The sequence below is a fragment of the Stegastes partitus genome, unplaced genomic scaffold, assembly GCF_000690725.1.
Source record: "Stegastes partitus isolate 25-593 unplaced genomic scaffold, Stegastes_partitus-1.0.2 Scaffold3639, whole genome shotgun sequence".
Classification (NCBI taxonomy): Eukaryota; Metazoa; Chordata; class Actinopteri; family Pomacentridae; genus Stegastes; species Stegastes partitus.
Window position 1 is genome coordinate 56,083 of NW_007581370.1, and position 22,942 is coordinate 79,024.

Below are 22,942 nucleotides of genomic sequence, written 5' to 3' on the forward strand. Positions count from 1 at the left end.
TGAATGTGGTTCTACAATAAGCTCTGAACTCTAGAACTTCCTCAGTTTTGGGCCAATGTGAGGCATCTCTTTGAATGTCTGCATCATGGTGCCACATGGAAAAGAATTACTGGAGGAATGAAAAATCGAATTATGAAGCTTCACAAAGATAGAATGAACCATGTAGTACCACTAATCAGCACTGCAGTGGCTAAAATCACAGCATAGACAGTGTGAAACCTTCACAATGTAGGCCTTAAAACCATACAGGTAAGTGATTGAGACTTGGTACAGGCATTATCAAGTGAAATCAGAGTTTCTGTGACAGCTCAGACGGTGTAAAGGACACCGTAGAACCTGAATCTCTGTGGACAGTATCCAAGAAAAATCTTTGCTTCCTCTTTGGCATTAAACAGCAAGAGGAAGTTTTCCTAAAATGCATGGAAAGAAGCTTGATGAATGTCGGTGACTCATTTTTTTGGCCAGATGAGACCTAGATAAAGTAGTTTAATTAAAAATGGGGTCCAGTATGAACGTGGCCAGGACGTCCACATTGAATGCATAGTCCTGACAATGAAGCACGGAGGTGGAAGTATGATGACACTGGGCTGCATGGGTGCAAAAGGTGAGACTGACTGATGGCGCCGTGAAAACATGCGGACACACCAAAGTGCTGGTTAGCAAGATGACTGCCAGTCTGCAGAAGAGAAATATGTCTACTTGATAACCATCTAGAGCAAACCAACAAAGTCACATGACAGTTTCTAAAGAAGAAAAAAGTGAAAACTATGACTTGAGCAAATATTTTGCTTGGCTTAAATCCAACAGAAAACCTTTGGGGTGTTTGAACAAGTAAGGTAAAGCAGCACAACACCTCCAGTAAAAACAACAGCTGGAAGAAAAACAATGTGTCTGAAAAATGGCAGAAAGTCTCTCATGAAATTTGGAATCCTTCATGTCAAGAAGGATGAAGTTGTAAATAGAGCTGAGCTCACACTAGTACAAAGTGTACTGACTTTAGTTGCACTAACTGTGGGTTCATGGCTTAAGGTGATCTTTATTATACCCAAGGGACAATTTGTCTTACTGTCAATGGTACACTACTGTGGCACACAATTTTACATCCCTCTAAAACAGCACAACATGCCAAAAATATGGCAATAAAATAAAATAAGATGGATTAAAATAATAAATCCATCATCAGTCATGGACAAAAATATGATGATAAAACGAAACAAAATAGATTAAAATCATATAAAATCACATAATGCTGTTAAAAAGGACAGTAGTAGCAGGGACAAATACGTTTTTCAGTCTGTTGTTTCTGCAGCTACACAGTGAGGCCTGTAATTTTAATTTAGTATTTTATACAAGAGCAAATAACCTACTTAGAACTGATGATTGTGAGGTAATTTGATTTTAAAGCACCTTAATGTAGATATCATCATCATCATCATCATCATCATCATCATCATCATCATCATCATCAACAACAACAACAACAACAACAACTTTATTTTTATAGTAACTTTTAAAGAGTTTACAAAGTACAGTCAGTCCAACCATGGGAAAAGATTTTCAAAAATAAATTAGTACAACAATAAAATAATAAAACGCCACATCCAAGTGAGAAAAACAACAAGTGGAATAAAAGAAAATAAACCATAAACATGAGCCTAAAAATAATAATAGTCGTAATAGTAAATAAGTAAAATTAATACATAAACAAGTAAATATTATAAAAATGAATATAATAAATGAAGTAAATGTAGTGTAAAAGAGAATAAAATAAACAATGAAATAAATAAAGTTGAAAAAAAAAGGACAACAAAAATAATAATGATAAAAATATTAGATAAAAATAACAAAATGATCAAGCATACTGGGGGCTGTGCAGGTATTTTAAAATCTTAAATAATGTGCATATACCTTGATAGACACCACATGTAGAATCGTCCCCTGCAGCCACAGGTCGTGGTTGCTGAGCAGCGACCGGCCCAGCTGCTCGTTGCGGTACGGAACCGAGCAGGGCTCCGCCTCTGGCCGGCTGATTGGCTCAGCTGTCATGTCGTTGGCCCGGTTCTCTCCGCCACTGGCCAATGCGTACAAAGCCCTTTCTGTACCCTCTCTACTGTATTCAGATACGTGCCTTTGTGCACCAGTACGTTGCGACCCCGATGGCCTCGTAGCAGCCGTAGAACCTAGTGTTAGCTCGGGAACAGGGCAGCCCCTGTTCGCTCAACGCAGCTCGTCTCCAAATGCGTCCGGGACTGGCGGGTATAGCGGCGGAGATGCTGAGCGGTGTCACCGGCAGGGCCAGGCCGAGGCTCGGCAGCCTCTTGCTGGCCCCAGCTACCAAAACAGTGCCTCCGCCGCCTCTGTCAGCCGCGGAGAGCCGCAGATTTCGGTCCACGTCCTCGATGCAGGGCTTCTCGGAGTTGGCGAGGGAGCGGTCCAAGACTGTCACGTCGTTTTACAACCAGTCGGCCATCGACGTTTCCGCGGAGAAGGTGAGCCTTGATGCGGGGTTTCTCCTCTGGAAGGGTCCTGGAGGAGGCTAGCTGTAGCCTGACAGCTAACCGTTAGCTCGGGTTGTGCTGCCTTCAGGGACACCGAGTAGGCAGTTTAAACGACCCTGCTCTACTTTAACTAGCATTTATTAGCGTCCAAAGCTAGCATTTGATAAAATAATTTGCATTTGTGTAGCTGTATTAAAATATAAACTTCGTGTTATTGTCCTTACTTCCTTATTTTACCGTCACTAGCAAAGAAACGTCCCATTATATCGTCTCCCAGTTGACAAAATGGAAGCTGTAACGTGTACAAAAAGCACAAGAAGCCACTTTTGTATTTTTTTGTGACGTTATATTTTCAAAACTCTGTGTACAATTATGAGTCCTATCGTTAATACTCTAATCCTGCCAAGCCCGTTATCTTCTCATTTCACTACTACTACAACCACTACTACGGACGACGTGAACGCAGCCTTACTGTCGGGACATTATGTTTTGCCAGCAGCTCAGATTTTCAGACAAACTCGACAACACCAGCTGTTTTCTGAAACTGATATTGGCCAGAAAATTTGTCCACACCAAAGTTGTTGTTGTCGCTGTGAAGATTGAGCAATAACAGGAGAGTGTAAAGTTTCAGCGATGGAGGTGCAGTTGACCCAGTTAATGTGGAGTCAGCAGGGCTGCTTATGCAAATGCTTTACTTATTGGAAATATAAGTCCAAATAAACATACAACCTACATTTAAATTGAGTTTTGCATTTAACAATCCTAATGAGTCAATGTGTTTTAATAATCCTAATGCAGCGTAAAAACCAACATGCAAATTTAAAGTCTTATCTATGGATCTAAGCAAGTTTACTTACATAGCACCTTTCATCATACAGAGGCTTGTAATGGTAAAATAAAATAAAATGTGTAATAAAAATATAATAAAATAAACCAAAAATAGTAAACAAAAGTTTATTTTAATGGACAAAGATTTGCAAATTCACTACAACTGCTTAAAAAAAAACAAAAAAAAAAACAAAAACACACTCTTTTCCAATCCCATGACTTGCTTTGTGTTATTTTTTGGCACATCCAAGTGCTTTGATCCTTGACAGTAACTCTTTTTTTTTTTTTTTTTCTTGTCATATGCTTACCAAATGTTTTTTAGCCACAGTGTTCAGCTATTTCACTGGAACAAAACAAATTTCACAAGTTATTTCTTCACAGTGCAATGGGGAAGGAATTTGCAGCTGCATATTAAATTCAAATGAAGAAATAAAACACCACCGTATTACAACATAGATGAATACAAATGAAAAATGTCATCATATACAGTGGAGCTGGTGAAAGGGCTGCAGAAATGAGCAAAACTAAAAAGTGCCAGCACATTCATTTCTACACTGATCAGTGTAACTGCAGCTGCTGATCTACAAGACCACCGATCTGCAGACTGTATTCAGCTGCATTAGTTGTCTTGTGACTGGTAGTCACTCATTAATCTGCTGCAGTGGTTCCCAGCCTCAGGGAGGGAGAGAGGGGGCGCGAGATGATTAAAGGCACAAACTGGATAGATTAGTATTGTACTAAGCATTTTCATGAACCTGAGAGAAGTAGGTCAAATTTTCCTCATGTGCATTTGCCACTTGTGCATACAAGCACACTTCTGCTTCTCAGTACTTGTGCAAACCGTCTGTCGCTGCCGTATCAGGGTACACGCAGCTACAGCTTGTACTTTTAATGGCTGTTTGACTTTGGCGTGCCTGATCGGCCTCATTTACACTTGCTGTTAACGTCAGATCTGATCCCGGTGTGAGGCAGACCATCTTTAAATGCGGTCTGACCGGTACAGTCGTGTTCTGATCGCAGTCAGTTCTGCACATATTTACACAATGCACTTTTATCTTCAGAGGAAAGATACAGGTACAGATTGCATGTTAGTGAGAAGTGCAAATGACACGTTTACACACATGGAACACACCTAAAAAAGCTGCCATTACTGATGTTACTGAGAAGGGGTCAACCAGTATAGTTTATTCAGGGCCGATACCGAATATTAGTGATCAAGGGCACTGCTAACCAATATCACAACTGATATGCATCCACAATAGAAATAGAAATCTTGGTGTCAAGATTTAGAATACCACTATCTCCAACACAAAACCTTCCTAAAAGTTGTTTATTTATGCTTTACGTACATTCAAATAAAGAGAACTTTTTAACCTTTATCCTCCAAGTTATTTTCAGTGTTGATCAATCTGTTGATTATTTTCTCCTGTAGTCAATTATTGAAAAAATATTTGGGTTTTAAAATGTCAATGTTGTTGGTGTTTCACAAAGCCAAAAATGACGTCTTTAAATGACTAGTTTCATCCACAAACCAAAGAAGTTAAGTTTACTGAGAGGGGAAGAAACTCGAAAATGATCAAATTTCAGAACCCCGATACTGGGAGTTCTGATTTGCTTTATCTTCAAAAATTACTCAAACTGATTAATCAGTTATTAAAATAGTTGGCGATCGATTTATTAGCTGACAGCTAAACAAATGCTTCATCAGTTGTTGTGGCTCTAGTCTTCTAGGCTTTTATTTGCATGTAACCAGTCAGACGAAGCTGTGAGCAGGATGTCACTGGACACCAGTGATGGACGACTGCATTAGAGCCAAAGTAGCACATTTTAAAATCCTTTTATTTTCTTGGGAATCATTTAAAAACAAAATAACAATACTGATGATTGGAAAAGTGCTAAATATCATATCTGATAATGAGCTGGGCCAATAATCAGGACCCTGGTATTGACTGCACTCTTAATTTAAAGACATATTTAGAAGTTATTTAATGGGTAGTGTAGGTTTAGATTTTTTTTTCACACTTGGAATTCTAACATGACCTGCGCAGGAATCTTTTTGCATGGCATGTAGTCTTGTAGGTGTAACAGTTGGAGAGAATCTGTAATTTAATCCAGTCACTGCACAGTTATTCATTACCTACTGGTTTGAAACACAAGCCGGGTTTCTGTGCCACATAGTACATGAACATGATTGACTTTCTCTATCCAACCAAGTCAACTCCTGCACACAGAAATGTGTATTTGTACAATGTCTGATGGCTTTCAAATGTATATTTAGCCTTGTGGTTTAATGTGTGATAATTTAGAGTAATTTGTTTTCCTTGATTTTTATAGTTCTAAACTGTTTTCAGTTCTGCCTGGTAACGATACAGAAGGTAGAATTTCTTCTTCAGTGTCATATATTGATGCAAATCCTTTTTTTGGTTGATAAAGAAAATTGTGATTGTGACACCATGTTTCCTAAGTGGGACATTTTACTGCTGAAAACAAATTATGTAATGACAGTACAGATTCTAATGATCTTAATCGTATCTTAGATGATTTATGTGTTGACATGTGCTTATATTAATACTGTAGATCTGTCTTTTTGCCACTGTAAATGTGGTTAAATTTGTAATATTGTTTATTTGCTCTTTGATCACATAGTTTCTTATTTAAACCAAAAAAAGAGACAAATGTACAGTATTTTATTTAAGTAAGGCTTGTATTTAAATATGGAACATTTTAAAACTCATTCTGTTGTCAAATTAACCATTTTTTAAATTTATTGTGTAAGGCTAAATAATATTTTAAAAGAAAAGCATATTTATATAGGAAAAAGAAGTGTCTTTCTGGCATCAGGAGTTAAAGTTAGGTATGGTGTAAGCACTAATATGAATTAAATGAACATGTTTTTCATAGTTTATGTGATTTTATGTCACCACAGGCCTCAGTGCGACTGACCTTAGCAACCCTGCTGTATTCTGGGAAGTCTCCCGATGGACACCACATCCTGGTAAATATTTCAGCCACATTGAGAGAACTGCTGAGTGTACGTTTGATGGGAAACTGCTCGTAGTGACTCTTCAATATTATCTGTGTGTGATCCCAGAGCAGTGGCAAGTATCTACACAAGGAGCTGCCTGTACGAATCGCCCATCGCATCAAGGGCTTCCGTAGTTTGCCCTTCATCATTGGCTGCAACCCCACCATTCTGCAAGTGGTAAGAGCACATTTCTCAGGACACGCCCAGACACCATGTGGCCACGTTGTATGCCGCTATACGTGAAACAGGCCTCACATCACAGTCTATAATAAGAAGGTGATAACTAGGCCACTGCACGGGAGAGTCCTGACTGAATGAAAGGAGGGAAAAGGTCTTAACCCTCTGAACCCAGCAAGTTCTTGAGTCCTTTCTTTGCAGCTATCACATTTTTACTCACTTAAAGTTCATTTTTCACTGCAGTATAAAGTCAGCACAAACAGCACAACCATTGCTAGAGGTAGAGGAAACTCAAACGTTTATTTTCTGTTGTAGGACACTGTTATAGTGCCATAAATCATAAAAAAGAAGAAATAACTTATTTTACAAGAATTCAAAAAACCTGGAATCGACGTATACAACACTTTCCCAGTGTCTTTGTTTTCATCCTTGTCTCCAATCTGTTATGTGACATAACTTTCAGTATTTAGTATTTGGTTTGGCTTGACGTCACAGTTCACAGTTAGCCAAAGAACAGCAAACATCAAAGTTAGTTTTAAGAGTGTGCTGACATCACATACCTCTGGTGGTTAACCTAAATATTATCAATCCCAACACCTTACTGGGACACTTTATGTTGGTTTTTCCTGTAACCTGTCAACAATCCATATTTATTTAATTTGTGTGTGGTCCAGGTCTGTTTTATGAAGCTGTGATACTGATGTCATTTTTGGGGGCCAATATCGACTGCAGGAAGACAGGAATTCTGATATTGGCAGGTGTTGTTCATATATATTTTAGTTACATTAAAAGGGGAAAAATATGTGGTAAATGTTTATTACCTTGACAGTGATGTATTTTACAAACTAGTTAGAAATTTTGATGAAGACAAAGTTTGAATCTGCACCACAGTGTTTGGCTGTGATACGTACTCTGCTACATGTACTGCAGACAGTGCTGAGAGTGTTGTAAACAGTGAAGTTGGAGCTGCTCTGCTAGACAAACTATGTGATGCATTTCTAAATTACCCCAGGCATCTTTTTCTGTATTATGTTCTGTAGTTTACTCATCGGTATATATCAGACAGCGTACAGAGTGCCTGTAAAAATAGTATTACCCCTCTTGTACTTAAAACCTGATTGACGGTGTAAGAAAGAGACTTGTGAGCGAGGGCACCAAGACATTTATGACTCCTCTGAAGAACGTTTTAGCTTCAGCAGCTGAGATGGGCTGTGCATAGAACAACTGTTCTCATATTAAATCTTGAATGGAGTTCACAAGAAGGTATGTGGGTATACGGGCCTCCAAAGTCAACAGGAAGAAGGTTCTTTGGTCTGATGAGACCAAGATTGAGCTTTTTGGCCATCTGACTAGGCACTATGTTTGGTGGACACTAAACACTGCACATCATCACCATCACAACATCCCCACCGTGAAGCATGGTGGTGGCAGCATCATGATATGAAGCATGGTGATGAAAGCATCACGATTTGAGGATGTTTCTTGACAGCAGGCACTGGAAGGCTTGTAAAGGCAGAGAGTAGAATGAATGCAGTAAAATATGGATGAAATCCTGGAGGACAACTCGATGCAGTCTGCAAGCCACTGGGACTCAGGAGAAGATTTGTTTTCCAGCAAGACTATAACCCTCTCAGAGTTGCACTAAAATGGTTTAAAGACAACAAGGTGAATGTTATGGAGTGGCTGAGTCAGAGCCCAGATCTCAATCTAATTGAGAATTTGAGACTGGACCAAAAGGAGTTGTTCACTCACAATCCCTCTGTAACTTGACACAGCCTGAGCAATTTAGCAAAACATAATGGACTAAAATTGCAGTGTCCATATATGCAAGACTGATTTAAGACCTATCTACAAAGGCTCAGTGCTGTATTTGCAACCAAAGGTGCATCTTTTAAATACTGACTTAAAGGGGTGAACACTTATGCCAGCCCTTATTTTACATTTTATATTATTAATTAACTGACATTACCTTGTAGATCGGTTTTCAGTGTGACATAAAAGAGTCTCTCTTTTTTTTGTAAATTCTTGTCAGAAAAAAAGCCAAATTATATAATTAAGTATAATTCAGTGTTGAAAATTATTAAAAGGATAAAACTTCCAAGAGGAGTGACTGCTTTTTATAAGCTCTGCATTGCCGATACCAATATATCTGTGAGAGCCTGATATTGGCCAACTGATGTATCAGTCAGATCCTAACACTTACTCACTACACTTGTTTTTCTGCCTGTCTTCCTACTTTCATCGGTCTTCATACTGATTGTTTGTTCAGAAGGTCATTCCACTCAAATATGTCCTCAGGGAAGTCTGTGCTTTAGCCACATGACATTGTTCTTGCAGCCACATTGCAGTTAAGTTCTTGAAATGCCATTTGGGACAAACAAAATTACTTCAAACCCACTTGTACAGAGATGATAGTGGCACAAGGTTCACAGACCGTTGCTCTGAAACCAAAACTATTTTAATGATAGTAACAAGTACTATAATATCGAAGTCTGCATCAACATGTGTCATGTTCTTGGTTTTCTGTCTCAGCCTATTTTCCCCTGCAGGCCCTTTGTAACTGCTTCGCGTTCTCTGCATGTCTCGTAGCTGATGAACTTTCACCCAGATTCCTTCCTTTTGGAGCTTCTCTGCGCTGATTGCATAAAGCGAAGCTCCTTTTGTGCGCCACCAGTTGTAATGTAGGTCAGGATGGATTTACTTGCAGAATTTGCTCCTCAGTCAGAAGTAAAGTAATGTTTGGAGCAGATTGTGGTTTTTAATTGTTAAACATCCAGATTATGAGCAGCATTTTGATGTAGTCCGGTCATTTAAACCTGAATTAAAATGGGAAACAAAGCAGATTTTCTAGGAAAGTGGTTGTATAACTCAGCTGTTAATCCTATGGAAGCTTTATGAAATGTTCCATAGCGTAAACCACATGTGTGCTGGGGTCATTGGTGCCATGAGGCCCGACCAGGGGCCAGTTCATGTCTGGGTTGATGCTGCCTGGTTGAACCACAGACAATCAGTCTAACTATAGCCTGCACCTCTGCTCTCCTTTCTTACAGCATGAACTGTATATCAGAGCCTACCACATGCTCATCGACTTTCCACAGGTGAGTGTCCCACACAGACATGAAACACATAACCAACCTTACACAGGGTCATGAGTTCAAGTTTTGTGGGGAAGCGGGTTTATTCATGACCAAAAGAAGAAGTGTGACAATGCAGTGTCATGTAGCGGCTCCAGGATTGGTTAAACTTTGTGTATTAGTAATATAAAGGCTCAAATAAATTATAAATTAGGTCTGCTTAGAGGTTATTTGTGTCGGTTTATGTAAAATGAGACATACTGACATCTAAAAATCTGCTTCATTCAGAAAAGATACATATGGAAGAATAGAACAATAAATATGGACAATGTGGCAGAATATGTGTATTTTTTTGATCCAAATGGAACTCGTTGTGCAGCTCAGTCATCAATCACGATGTTGTTGACAGCTAGTGTAACCTCAGTTTTCAGGTTCAGGATGGGTTCAACACAGTGTGGAATGCAGGTCAGTTCTTTCCAGTCATTCCCTGTTTGACAGTGACCGTGAACAGCCTTCGCCTCTGTGCTTTATTTAATTCCTTTTTCCGTTTTTAGTTCTCGACAAAGGAGACAAATTGCTCTTCTGTCAGTGCAGTTGCAGATGGCATCAGACCTGCTAAACATGTTTTCCCTTCTGCTTTGTATAAATACAGGCACTCATTTGTGCTGGCATTTAGATCTGAGATGGTGCCCTCTCTGATTTTCTATGCTGGCTGAAACAGACTCGTCAGATTAAGTAAAACAAACCTCTGACCGTGCATAGAAAGGTATGAGCCTGTGTATGTTCAAGCATCCTGAATCACTGCACATGTGCTCTGCTTTGGCTTGTATAAACAGATTTCAGAAGAGATGACTCAGCCACTTGGTTAGCTTAAACTACAAGAGCCTTTCACTCTCTGATTTGAAAGGAGCACCAGCAGGAGAGAACCATTTTAAACTCTGAACAGTAATGTGGGTTGGCAAATCGCTTTTTAATTATCAAAGGCTAAAGATCAGAGACTCTCGGGTGGAGTTAGCTGCTCTATAAAAGTTAACAGTAAATTATAATGTCTAAAATTGTCCACAGTGCTAATTCAGTGAGACAACAGTCATGTATTTCCCACCACTCTTACCTGTGTGCATTAGGCTCACATTGTTTGACTGCTGACATTTGAAGTGTTATCAGCTTGTCAGTCACCTGTGAAATCCTTTTAGCTGCACTAATCTGCATTAATAGTGCTGTGCAAGTGAAGTTTGATAGATTTTTTCCCCTCACTGGTCTGATCCAGTTGCATATGTTTTGCTGTTTTGATCGTTCTTCAGCCACCATCCAACAATGTAAACATTCCCTGCTGCAAATGTTTAACATTAGAAGTCCAAAACCCCGGAAAGGGAGAGAATATGCCCTTTGAGCTGCGGCACAGCTTTAAAAGTGAATTATCTATGCAGGAATCGAAGAATCTAGAGGCTTTTTTTCAAACAACAACTTAACAGTGACAGGAAAAAATAGCAAAGTAGAAGCAACTGGAAAGATCAATAAATCAAAACAGCATTCTGAAAGAACTCCTACACTGAAGCTGAATTTGTCAGAGCAATGGGTAAACATAAAGGAACAGCTGAGGTTGCTTTTAGATCAAAGTAAGACAGCAACAAGTTACAAAACAGTGACCCTCTGTAAATCACAAATATACCATCCCCACAGTGAAGCATGGTGGTGGCAGCATCATGATGTGAAACATGGTGGTGGCAGCGCCATGATGTGGGTATTTTTCTTGGCAACATGCTCTGGAAAGTTATAAAGGTAGAGGGTAATGTGAAAGCAGCAAAGTATAAGGAAATCCTGGAGGACAACATGATGCAGTGTGCAAGAGAATTGCAATTGTTTTTTTTCCAGCAGGACAATGACCTGAAGCATACAGCCAAAGCCACACAGAAATGGTTTACAGACAACAAGGTCAATGTTCTGGAGTGGCTCAGTCAGACTTCAGACCTCAATCCAACTGAATCTGTGGCTGGAATTAAAAAGGGCTGTTTACTCACAGTCCTCGTGCAACCTGACTTTTAGAAAGCTTTGCAAATAAGAATGGGTTAAATTACAGCATCCAGATTTGCAAGGCTGCTTTAAACCTATCCACACAGGTTCAGTGCAGTAATTGTAGACTTAAAGGTGCACACTGACTTGAAAAAGGGTGAATACTTCTGCAGTCAGTTTTTTGAAGTTTCAGATGTTTAATTAATTATACAGTTACATAAAGAATAGGAACATTAGCTCAGTCAGGGTTTGCAGGTTTGATGTGAAGTGTGCTCTTCTTTCAACAGATCAAGGATCAAGATGTGGAGGCTCGTTTCTGTAAACTGGTGCAGCAACTGTTGGACGACCACAAAGACGTGGTTACCATGCTGGCTCAGGGCTTCAGGGAGTGTCGCAGACACATTCAGGTACTGAGCACCTGGAATACTCTCTAAATGAATGGTCAAAAAGCCTACCTTTAACTGTAGGATGGGTTGTGATTATGTTGGAAATAACTCCTCACTGACTGACTTTCTGTGCCTGTGTTAGGTAGTTTATTGCTCTTGTTTCATTTTTGTCTTTAGCATATTTAAAGGCCTTTAAATTGTTAGAAATTGTTTTGTTTGTTTGTTTTTTTAAATTTATTTTGAAAGATTAATTAAAGTCCCTCTCTGGTCATTGATTTAACTCCTAAAACTCATCTCCATGTATCATAATTACATATTTAGATTTTTTTTTCTCCATAAAATTATTCCTCCATGACTTAAAATGGCTTAAAGGTAACTTTGCACCATTGCTTCCTTTAGTATGTTCAGATCCATGAAGTCCCCACCCGTCTCTCCATGCACCCCTCTGCCCCTCACTGCAGCTTGAGCACACCAGCTCCCCTGTTACTCAGACTCTGTAAAACTGCTCTACACAACACAATAGCAAGTTGTAATACTGGAGCAATTTTCATGACATGTAAGAACCTGAAACCAATTCTGAAGAACAATAATGATACAGAAAACTCTCACCCTGCAAGGATTTGTTCCTTAGAGTCGTTATGAGTAAACCCTGCAAGTCTGGATCCGTGTTTTTATCTTCGATTGTATCAGCTTTAATGTTCGCCACGATGTTGGCTGCTTATTTTGCTCAGTAAACGTCTTCTCACATAAACACCACATGAATACGTTAACAAGGTAAAAAACTGATTTTTTACTAGAGTAGATCTAAAAATAATGACAGGCTTCAATCTGTGCACTTACTAATTAAGGACATGCTTATGAAACCTTTCAATGTGACTTTTAAAATCTCAAAGTGTAGGTATTATTCAAGGTTTTTGTTTTAGAGTGAGTTAGTCCTACCTCCTACCAGATTTAGTGGGTGTACTCAGCTGTTTTTCTGCCACTGTCTTGACTTTTTAAGTGCCCATGAACAGTTTTTCTTGCTCTTACAGGATGAGACGATCATCCGCAGCTTCTTGGACACAACACTCTGCTCTCGTCTGGGAATCCGCATGCTGGCCACGCACCACCTCGCCCTCCACGAAGATAACGTACGCCGGACTGTTTCTGTGATTGACATGGCTTGTTTTTTAACTTTTCAACTGAGTTGTTTGCATAAGGACATATTAGGGGAGGGTTGGTTGTTACATTTTCTTGTCAAACATAGGTTTAACATTGATCCAGTGTAATGTTGATGTTGGACCAAAACCATCTTTCTGCTTTCTGACTTTACACCTTGCCTGTGGCTCTCAGCCCCGAGCAAATCAGAAGAAGAAATCTCTAACAAAAGGACACAGTTAAATAGTTTCAGACTCAGTCGTTTTCTTAAACAGCTACGGCAGTTTTTAGCAAATGTTCTTAGGTGCATTAGATAAATTTGCAAGTAAATGCCTGGTTTATTTTGTGGTCGGTAATGTAAGATTAAGGTATTTTAATGTATTTCAGGTGGGTTGATGAATTAAATTTACAGTTTATATTTAGAGAATGACAAGTAGAAGTGCTGCCAGAGACAATTAAAGCTTTTTTAGATAAATGTTAAATGTGATTTCAAGTAAATATTTAAGTAAAAGTATTCCTGTTCTTGTTTCAGCCTGATTTTGTCGGGATCATATGCAGACGTCTCTCTCCCAAAAAGATCATAGAGAAGTGGGTGGACTTTGCCAGGTGAGTGTTTGCAGCGGCTTTGTTTGTTTAACACTTTCAGATGACTTTTCTGCTTCTGTATGAGCTCTCTGATGATCGAGGCGAGTCAGAGTTCAGCTGATAAACCTTCAGGAACATGCGTGTTTCAGCGCTGGGACCTGTGAATGAGATATGAGCTATCATTCCTGTTTACTTTCTCTAATCTTATCAAACGACCTCTTCACGCTCAATTACCTGGACTGAGGTCAACAGAAAGCTACTACTGTGTGCGACCTAATAATCAGTAAATTAGCGAGAAAATGATGCAGTTGTCTCTTGTCTGGAGCAGCTAGTAAGCACATTACAATTGCAGCATCTAATACTTGTATCGACACAATTATCCATCCATCCATTATCTATACGCCACTTAATCCTCACTAGGGTCGTGGGGGGCTGGAGTCTATCCCAGCTGACTTAGGGCGAAGGCAGGGGACACCCTAAACAGGTCACCAGTCTATCACAGGGCCACACTTAGAGACAGACAACCAAGCACACTCACATTCACACCTACGGACAATTTTGAATCACCAATTAACCTCAACATGTTTTTGGACTGTGTGGGAGGAAGCTGGAGAACCCAGAGAGAACCCACGCTGCACGGGGAGAACATGCAAACTCCCAGCAACCTTCCTTCTGCGAGGCAGTGGTGCTAACCACCGAGCCACATTGCAGCCCCTCGACACAGTTAATGTGCAGATATTCATGTCTCTCTCAGAATCAAGTGTTAAAACTTTGGTGAGCGCTTAACTTTTTACCTAGCAGCATTATCAGGTTGACATTTTAATGTCCAGTCCTTTGCTTTATAATTATAATAACAATAATAAACTTTATTCATATCACAGTTTTCAAAAGCAAAGTGCCTCATAAGACAAAAATGAAAAAATGGTATTTAACAATAAAAAAAAGCAAAGGTTGACAACTAGTTTACATTAAGCAACAGTAGCTACATATGAGGAGGAAACAAAAAAGCAAAATAAAATCATTACAATAATTAAGAAATGTGAGAATGTCTTTGGATCAATTAACTGTAAGCAGTTTCTGAATGTTTTTTTTACTCACTGTGGGCTCTTTTTTTTTTTTTTACTGCAGTATAAAGTCCTGCACCTCTATGGAAGTAGAATTAACTCAGAAATGTCTCTGGGACACAGCTATAATGGTATAAAAAAAATTTTTTTTTAAAAAGAGAGAAAATAAAAGTTTCATTTCTTTGATTAATTATTCTGCAAAAATATAATAATTAAAAAAAAACCCTGGAAATAATATGTAAAACTTTTTTCTAAGTGCCCAGAAGTGTTACTAAAACTGAAAGAAATGGTGACACTACATACTACAGATATTTTACTACTTCCATATTTTTTGTTTCTATACTTTCCTCATATCTGCTCAGTGTGAACACAACCTGCAGTTCAGCCGAAAAATCCCTGAGTTTTTGTCACAGGAGTTGTAGTGTTTGTCACGGATGAGTTAATAATGGCTTCTTAGTTGTGCCAAGGAGTGGAGAATTTTTAGTTTTTTGTTTTTTTTTGTTTTTTTTTTTACATAATTTGGTTTGTGCAAACTATTTATTCTTGGTGAATTTTTAAATTTTTTATTTGTATTTTTTTTTACAGTTCCCAGCTCTGATAAATAACTTGCCAAAAACAATAGCAAGTTGCATTTCTGTCCAGCCATTTATTGTGTAAGAACATGTGACGACACACATATGTTTTATCATGTTTAGTCATCAGCATTGTGACGAATGTTCCTCGTGTCCAACAGGCGTCTGTGTGAGCACCAGTACGGGAACTCTCCCAGGGTGAGGATCAATGGGCACGTAGCAGCTCGCTTCCCCTTCATCCCTCTGCCTCTGGATTACATCCTCCCAGAGCTCCTCAAGAACGCCATGAGGTAAACCCACCACCAGCAGTCGTCTCATATCAGCTACTGCCTCAGGATCTGGAGGAGGAAATTGCAGAGTAGCATCCATCTCCAATTGTTTTCCAATTTTCTCAGTTATCGCTCAGGCTGACAGCTTCTGCCATTCAATGCGCCTTCTATAATTATTTTGGAGTCTCTCATTGTGCCTGTGTAGCTACTGTGATGACTAATGTTGGCTCATGACAGAGATTGGCATAATTTCCGTACGTTTCTCACAGTTTTTAATGAATTGTTTGTGAAATTTGATCTAGTTTTGCTGCTTTTCTGGCTTTCAGCAGTGAGAATGATGTAAAATTAGACCTTACGAATGGGTTTGGTCTTCTTTGGAAGTAAGACTCCACTTGAGTCTTTTCTGTCCAAAAGTAAGCGATAAAGATTTCATTGTATACTGTTGCTCGGTGTGAGTTAATCCTTCATTTTAATAAGAGCTGAGAGCGCAGTTTTTGGCTGGAGTTGCTCTGCGCTGGCAAGATTCTTGTCATGGTTACTGGCTTGGAGGATGGAGGCGAAATGAATTGTGTCTTTGATTTATATTTTAATTAGTTTAGAAAATGTTGATGAATTCCAGTTTGGACACAGAAGCAGAGCCCAGGTCAGTGTACTCACAGGCCCTCTTTATTTTTTTTAAATTAGGCCTGACCGAGATCGGCCAGCATTCAGAAAACCTAACCGCTAGTGTGATTTATTAAGCTGGATTGAGGCTTCATTCATCAGCTGAGTAAAGCAATCATTTATGAGGACTTTTCACCAAAAAAAAAAAAAAAACAGTATATCTGTCAGAAAAATGTTCAGCAGTCTAGTCCACCCAAAACATATCTGACAGAATGAACTGAGCTGTAGGTCATCAACAAAACACCTTTTAGTGTCTGTTTACATGCAATAGTTAAAATGTTCAAAATGAGGTTTCATTTTTGTTTATTTACTACTGATTGTTCCACATGTGTTTCTAATCTATTTTCTGTGTCTGTGTCTCCTCAGGGCCACCATGGAAAGCCACCTGGACACTCCATACAATGTGCCCGATGTGGTTGTCACCATTGCCAATAATGACATTGATTTTGTCATCAGGTGGGTGGCAGAGAGTGCGTTGTACTGCTGTTATTTGGAATTCCAGGGAAGATTCCAACTGTGATTAGCATTAAGAGATGCTAAGGATTTATTGTTTTGCGATTATTTTCAGTTAATATTCGCGTGTCAGAAAATGTCTCTTACTGTTTTATAAAATGAAGCTCCAGGTGTGTTTGCTGACACATGCTAACGCTAAACTAGGATTTTCAAACGCTAATACAGGCCGAGGTTTGAGTGTACATTAGAAGGGAGTAGCTGTTGACGCTGCTAACTTTCAGGAGCAACATTTAAACTAACACATTAATAACATTGCAGGTTATTTACTGTGGGCGACTGCAGCTCGTTTGCTGTGTTTTATTACTTTTTTTTTGTCAAGCCTGAAATTCAGCCATTTTTTTGTGTGTTTACTTTATCTGTTCCTCAAATTCCTAACTTAAGAGTGTATTTAGTGGTAAACAGTAAGTGTTTGCAGTTAAAAAGAGTTGATAAATCATCAACTGTATTTAATTCATTTTAACGATCATTCGGCGATCTGACAAGCCGCCTATCACCTTAGGAGGGTGCTTGAAATTTGTATTTCTGTCAGCATTATGAAAGGATTTGTTGCAATCTGTAGGAGATTAAATGTCTATTTTGCTCGCCGATTGTGCGTTTTCAGTATCCCTTCATCAGTCCATTGACTGTCGCCTATTCTGGATGAGGATATGCTTACTGCAGGCTAAGCAATGTAGCACTGATTGTCTGTCCTAGTTGTGTCATTTATCTCCTTCTGGGACCAGGTGGCATTCTCCTCATTGTGTCCTGATGTGTCTCTGGCTATAACTCCTGGGTGTGTCCACTGTACCCTCCACCTACCAACCCAGCTGGCTTCTTTCAGCATGTAGGACCTATAGTAGTAGTAGTTCAGGTGTTTGGTTCTAGTGTCAGAGCTCCTCACCCTGTTGTAAAGAAAGGTGTCACTGCTGCTGCCGTGACAGGTACAGACAACTTCTGCATCTCCTGGCACCTTCACAGTGAAGTCAAATGTGACTCCAGGCCTTGAACCACCCACTAAACAAATGTTCCTGCATGTTGGACAATTACAGGTTTACCAAGTCTGTGTGGCAGCCAAGTTAAAGAACAGAGAGTTAAGAGAGTTACAGTGGTTCCAGAGCTTCCAAATAACTCTTTTCCCTCTTTGATTTAGGATTTCAGATCGTGGTGGCGGCATCCCTCACAACATAATCGACAAAGTGATGGACTACCACTTCAGCACGGCCGAGGAGAGCGCGCAGGACCCCCGCATGAGCAACCTCTTCAACAACATTACCAACAGCGGAAACCAGTCCAACCCTATGCACGGGTGAGAATTACAAAGTACAGGATTAGTTACATTTTCAGATGTACTCAGGTTTGTGTGTCAACATCCCAAAATGTGCTCACGAGTTTGAAAGGCACCATTTACCAGAGTATGACACAGTAAAAACAGAAAGCATAACTTTCTGATGGTCTGTAATCTACTCATCTGTGTCGTGCTATTCTATAAGAAATGTAACCAATTCTGAGCGTAAACTCAGTCATTGTTTCATTATGTTTAAAAAAACATTCAAATGACACACTTTTACAGAACCTAAAACTGTGAAATCATTACGTCTTGAGGTTCCCAACAGTCCTTGAACTAATCACGTGGAACTGTTGGTTTCAATGAAGAAATTAAGTCAGAGTTTGTTTGCTAAAAATACACTATTCGCTCAAAACTGTAAAAAATAAGAAAATGGCAATACTCATGAAAACATAAAGCAGAATGAAGAACAAATTAGAAATGTAAATTGTAAATATTTATAGTATGTAGAGTCAGCTTTTTTGTTGCAGTATTGTTTGTGGGTTTTTTTTTTCCTCTCACTATTTATGGGATTGTAACCGTCTCATATGGCACAAAAAAACATTTCTGAGTTCTCTCTACTTCCATCCATGGTTGTGTTGTTTTCATAGAGGTGCAGGACTTTATATTGCAGTGAAAAATGAGCCCACAGTGAGTAAAAAATGCGACGGGCACAAAAACACCCTGAAACAGTTTGTGGTTTAGTGAGTTAAAGAGGTAAAGGTAAGAGTTGGGTTGTTGGTTTATCAAATCATATCTTCCAATGACAATGTGTGACTCCTCCAGGAGGTTTGGCAGAGACCCAGTAAATATGTGTCATATTTAACTGCAGTTGGCATTTCACAGTTCACTTGTTCACCACTTAGATTCACATTTTACCTCCAATATTTCATCTTCAGCCAAGCGTGAATCACTTCCCTTCATCGGTAAACCTGTCCTCTGCGTCCTCTTCAGGTTTGGTTTCGGCCTGCCCACGTCTCGGGCCTACGCTGAGTACCTGGGCGGCTCCCTGTCCATTCAGTCAATGCAGGGCATCGGCACCGACGTCTACCTGCGTCTGCGCCACATCGACGGCAAAGGAGAGAGCTTCAGAGTGTAAAGCTCCACACCGATAAACCCAACGTAGGAGTCAGGCCATGCAGGAAGGGTTTCCCACCACGAAGGCTGACGAGGACGAGGTCGACACAGTGAAAGCATTCACAGTGTTGCGTAAGAAAGCTCCTAAATTTACCAACCCACTCACTACTTGTTCTTTTATTATTGTTTTTTGTTTTTTTTTTGCCTTAGACTGATTATAAGCTATGTTAGCTCTCGAGTTGATGATTTCAGTTGTTTTCCTTTGTGTTTTGTACCCTGTGGTGTGTCGTCTTGAAGTTTTTAGAGGGCGTATGAACTTTTGAATGTTTGGGTTATCGGGACAAACTGTGCATGACAGTGGACATTGATAATGATGATTAGAGAGAGAGAGAGGTGACGAGGAAGAGCTTCAGTTTTAAAGAAGTTCACTTTGAAGTTAGCGATCGCATAGCCTCAACATAGAAGCAGACATTTTGATGATTAATGTTTCAAATGAAACTTCTGAGACACTCCAGCAACCCTGTCAAAATCTCCTCAAAGTGCACAAAGCTGTTACACGATGATCAACACAACCGTAGTTCCAATTTCCACTTCCTTTTTTATCCGCTTGAATGAAAATGTGCGAGGTAGAACAGTTTGCGTGGGACACACGTTTTTAGCTTATCGACAAACCCTATGTTATTCCTATTAAATCCTTCTCTGAGTTTCTGATAAACGCAGAAAAAAAACTGCCAAAACACCGAATGCTCATTAACAGATTTCTGTCTTGTTCCGTTTTGAGAACACTCGCCGTGACGAACATCTTCGTTCAGCAGTATTTTTGCGGAGCTTTCGGGCAGGGAGGCCAACCGAGATGCTGAGCTGCCTTACTGTGTGACACTAGTCCTTCGACTGCATGCTGGCTTTTATTTTCTTCTTCTATTTTTCTTGTTTTCTCTTTTGTTGCCTTTACTGCCTCACACGGGTGCACAATGCGTCAGTCAGCCTCATTAGTTGGATGTTTTTTGTTTTCTTTTTTTGCACAATGAATAGATTTCTCATCGTCGGGCACCGATCATAGCAGTTCTTTGACTTTATTGTAACAGCTTTCCAAGTAACAATATACCAGAGAAGTATTGTCTAATGTTGTCTTCTTTGTTTCATTTTATTTGACTTCTTTAGATTTTTTTAAGGATGTGTGTCAGTTGTATTTCAAGTTTGGTGTCTTTTTGAATAAGTTTTTTTTTAAAAATAAGATCACATTTCATGATGGGTCAACAACAGGGTTTCTGAGCTGTGAGTTCAGGCTGACTGAGGTTTGGAATCCTTTTTTTTAGGTCCATTTTCTCCAGATCACAACTTGATTATGTCATTATCTTTAAACAGAAAATATATCTAAACGTTTAGTTTACTAACGACAAATCCATCGAGCAACCACTTCTGAAGGCAGAAGTCTAAGAGCAACCCTGCTCATTGCAAGAAATCTGTGAGGAAGCATCCATGGAAAGCTGTTCTAACATTTAATAACCGAGTTTGACTATCTGGAGTTAAAATGACAGAAATCAACGACATCATTTTGACTTGTTGTAATAACACTGTGACTAGATTCATTCCTGATATTCAAAACATCATTGTGACCTGTCAAAACAACAGATCTGTGTGACTCAGTTTCGATCAGTCAAAATAATGGCTGCAGTTACATCAAAGGTCATTATGACTAGTCAGAATTGTTTTACATGACTAGAGGCTAGAACAATGTTAGCAGAAGTAATGGCAGCCATTGTTAGAAACTGCTGTACAATAAGAAAAGCTCATCACGGAGGAGTTTGTGGAAAACCAGAGCTTCGTTTATTAGAGGCTTGTTGTCAAAATTTGCAGCATTTCATACAATCGTCTTCTCCAGACACACCCGTGCATCTGCGACGAAGCCTGGATGGTCTCAGGAAACTGATTTCCCATTCGGAGACAAAAAAAGAAGTTGTGTTTTTTTCCAATCGCAGTGCCATATTATGTCTGAAAAGCAAACCATCTCCACCTCCTGCTTGCCGTATTTTCTGATCTAAGTACACATTTCTGCAATGTCATTGGACTAGTTCAAACCTAATTTAAGATCTAAACAGGTCAATGTAGATCTTGAATTTAGATGAATTGAAGATAATTAGAATTATGACTTCTCTGACTTCTAACCAGAATTACAACTAGTCATAATTTAGCTGCAAATAAACACAATTTAGTGGATACCCACATACAATGGTGGAAGTTGCACCATTTATCCTGTTAAATATGACTATAGTGGATATCTGGAATGTTTTTTTTCCTAGAAGGAGCTGAATTACTGTATTGACTATACATATCCAGTCTAGCTGCAGTATTACATAGTTAAAGGGCTCCAGATGTGCTCTAGAATGAGGATGACACTTGGGATGCACAGGTGAAAAGAAATGGAAGCATGAAAACGAACCTGTTGGTTTCCAGAAATTCTGAAATAATCAAGTTGTGATCTAAATATATGTACGAGAAAATAGACTACCAAACCTTTGCCGCTCTGAGTTTCCAGTGAGAAAATTCAAATATTATGACATTATAGAAGAAGGTTCAGAAATTTGCGTCGTCACCAGAAGCACTCCTCACGTTGTGTTGAACATTCCCCAGCTGTCCAGCAGCAGGTCGACCTGGCTGTCAACTGAATGTTACTGTATTAGCGTATGCTGTTATCTTTTTTTTTTTTTTTTTTAATCTGAAGGGGCATTAGGAACATCACACCGTTACTAACAAGACGGGAAACCGATGAACTCTGTAAACCATCAGAAAATGAAAGCAGTTTGTTTCTTGTTTGAACTCTTCGTGGCCTGCAGTCGTTTTCTTTTATATTTTATAGACTACCTAATGGGACGGTTCTTTGCGTTTTAGAAAACATAAGAATCACACGAGACCCTAACATGTTCTAGATCTTACAAATGAAGTCACAGGTTCACATAGATTCGCAGCCAGAATGTCTCCTGAGCTTTATTTTTGCCACTTCGTTTACATACAAATGAGATGAGATTTTAGCTCATGAGGCATCGTGAACTTGTTATTTACGTTGTAAGATTTTAGAAACATGATCTGATTTCATTTGTGGAAGGCCCATAGCCCATATTTATTTTTTGTGAAAGGAAAACAACCCCCCACATAAAGAACTGTTGAAGAACGTTGTTGTGTGTACCCATATTCTCACTAAAGCCGTCTGTATGAATTCATGTGTTTATTGTAGCTTCAAAAGTCTTGAAGATGTAGAACATATGTAGCTTTTGCATGTAAAGCAGAGCAGAGTGGAACATGGTTTAAGGTTTGTGCTCCAGCCTCCTGAGGTTTCCTTTTTTTTTTTTTTTAAATTCCAAAATGTTGAAGGTGGTTTGTACATTTTTCAATCCGGCAGCCAGCCTGTGGCTTTTATCGAGCATAAAATGTGCACTGTACGCCCCCTGCTGGCCGACAAAAGTGAAGGCAAACTGGAAAATAATGTTCTATGTGAAAATATTAAGTGAAGCATTTTAATTTTTTTAAGGAAGACATACAAGGTAATTTCCCTTTTCTAGGTTTCTGATTTTTCTAATTTTTGCAGCTCAGCAAAAAAAAAAAAACAAAAAATAAAAAATGACCTCCAATACAACGCAGAACCTTGTTACTGACTAAATGTGCTGCCATGGAGTGTTTTGTCTCCTAGACTGAAAGTAGTTTCTCCCATGTGTTTTCTGTTGTGTTCAGGACTTTGTAGTTATTAAAATTTCATTTGGTTGGAA

General features: G+C 39.2%; 1 protein-coding gene and 1 long non-coding RNA gene across 2 annotated transcripts; one reads left to right on the forward strand and one right to left on the reverse strand.

Annotated features, from left to right (window-relative positions):
- Positions 1–1,870: 1,870 nt before the first annotated feature.
- bckdk (branched chain ketoacid dehydrogenase kinase) lies at positions 1,871–22,942 on the forward strand. Its single transcript, XM_008306281.1, is given in 13 exon segments — positions 1,871–2,104; positions 2,106–2,223; positions 2,226–2,489; positions 6,253–6,321; positions 6,418–6,528; positions 9,579–9,626; positions 11,900–12,019; positions 13,030–13,128; positions 13,668–13,741; positions 15,518–15,646; positions 16,655–16,744; positions 17,931–18,086; positions 19,059–22,942. Coding segments are annotated over 13 exon segments (1,449 nt in total). The 5' UTR covers positions 1,871–2,078; the 3' UTR covers positions 19,204–22,942.
- Positions 3,891–21,475, reverse strand: LOC103375963 (uncharacterized). The gene is made up of 4 exons (XR_521276.1): positions 21,402–21,475; positions 10,779–10,788; positions 8,090–8,091; positions 3,891–3,902 (listed from the first exon to the last, which is right to left on the reverse strand). It is a non-coding gene; the product is annotated as an uncharacterized LOC103375963 (long non-coding RNA).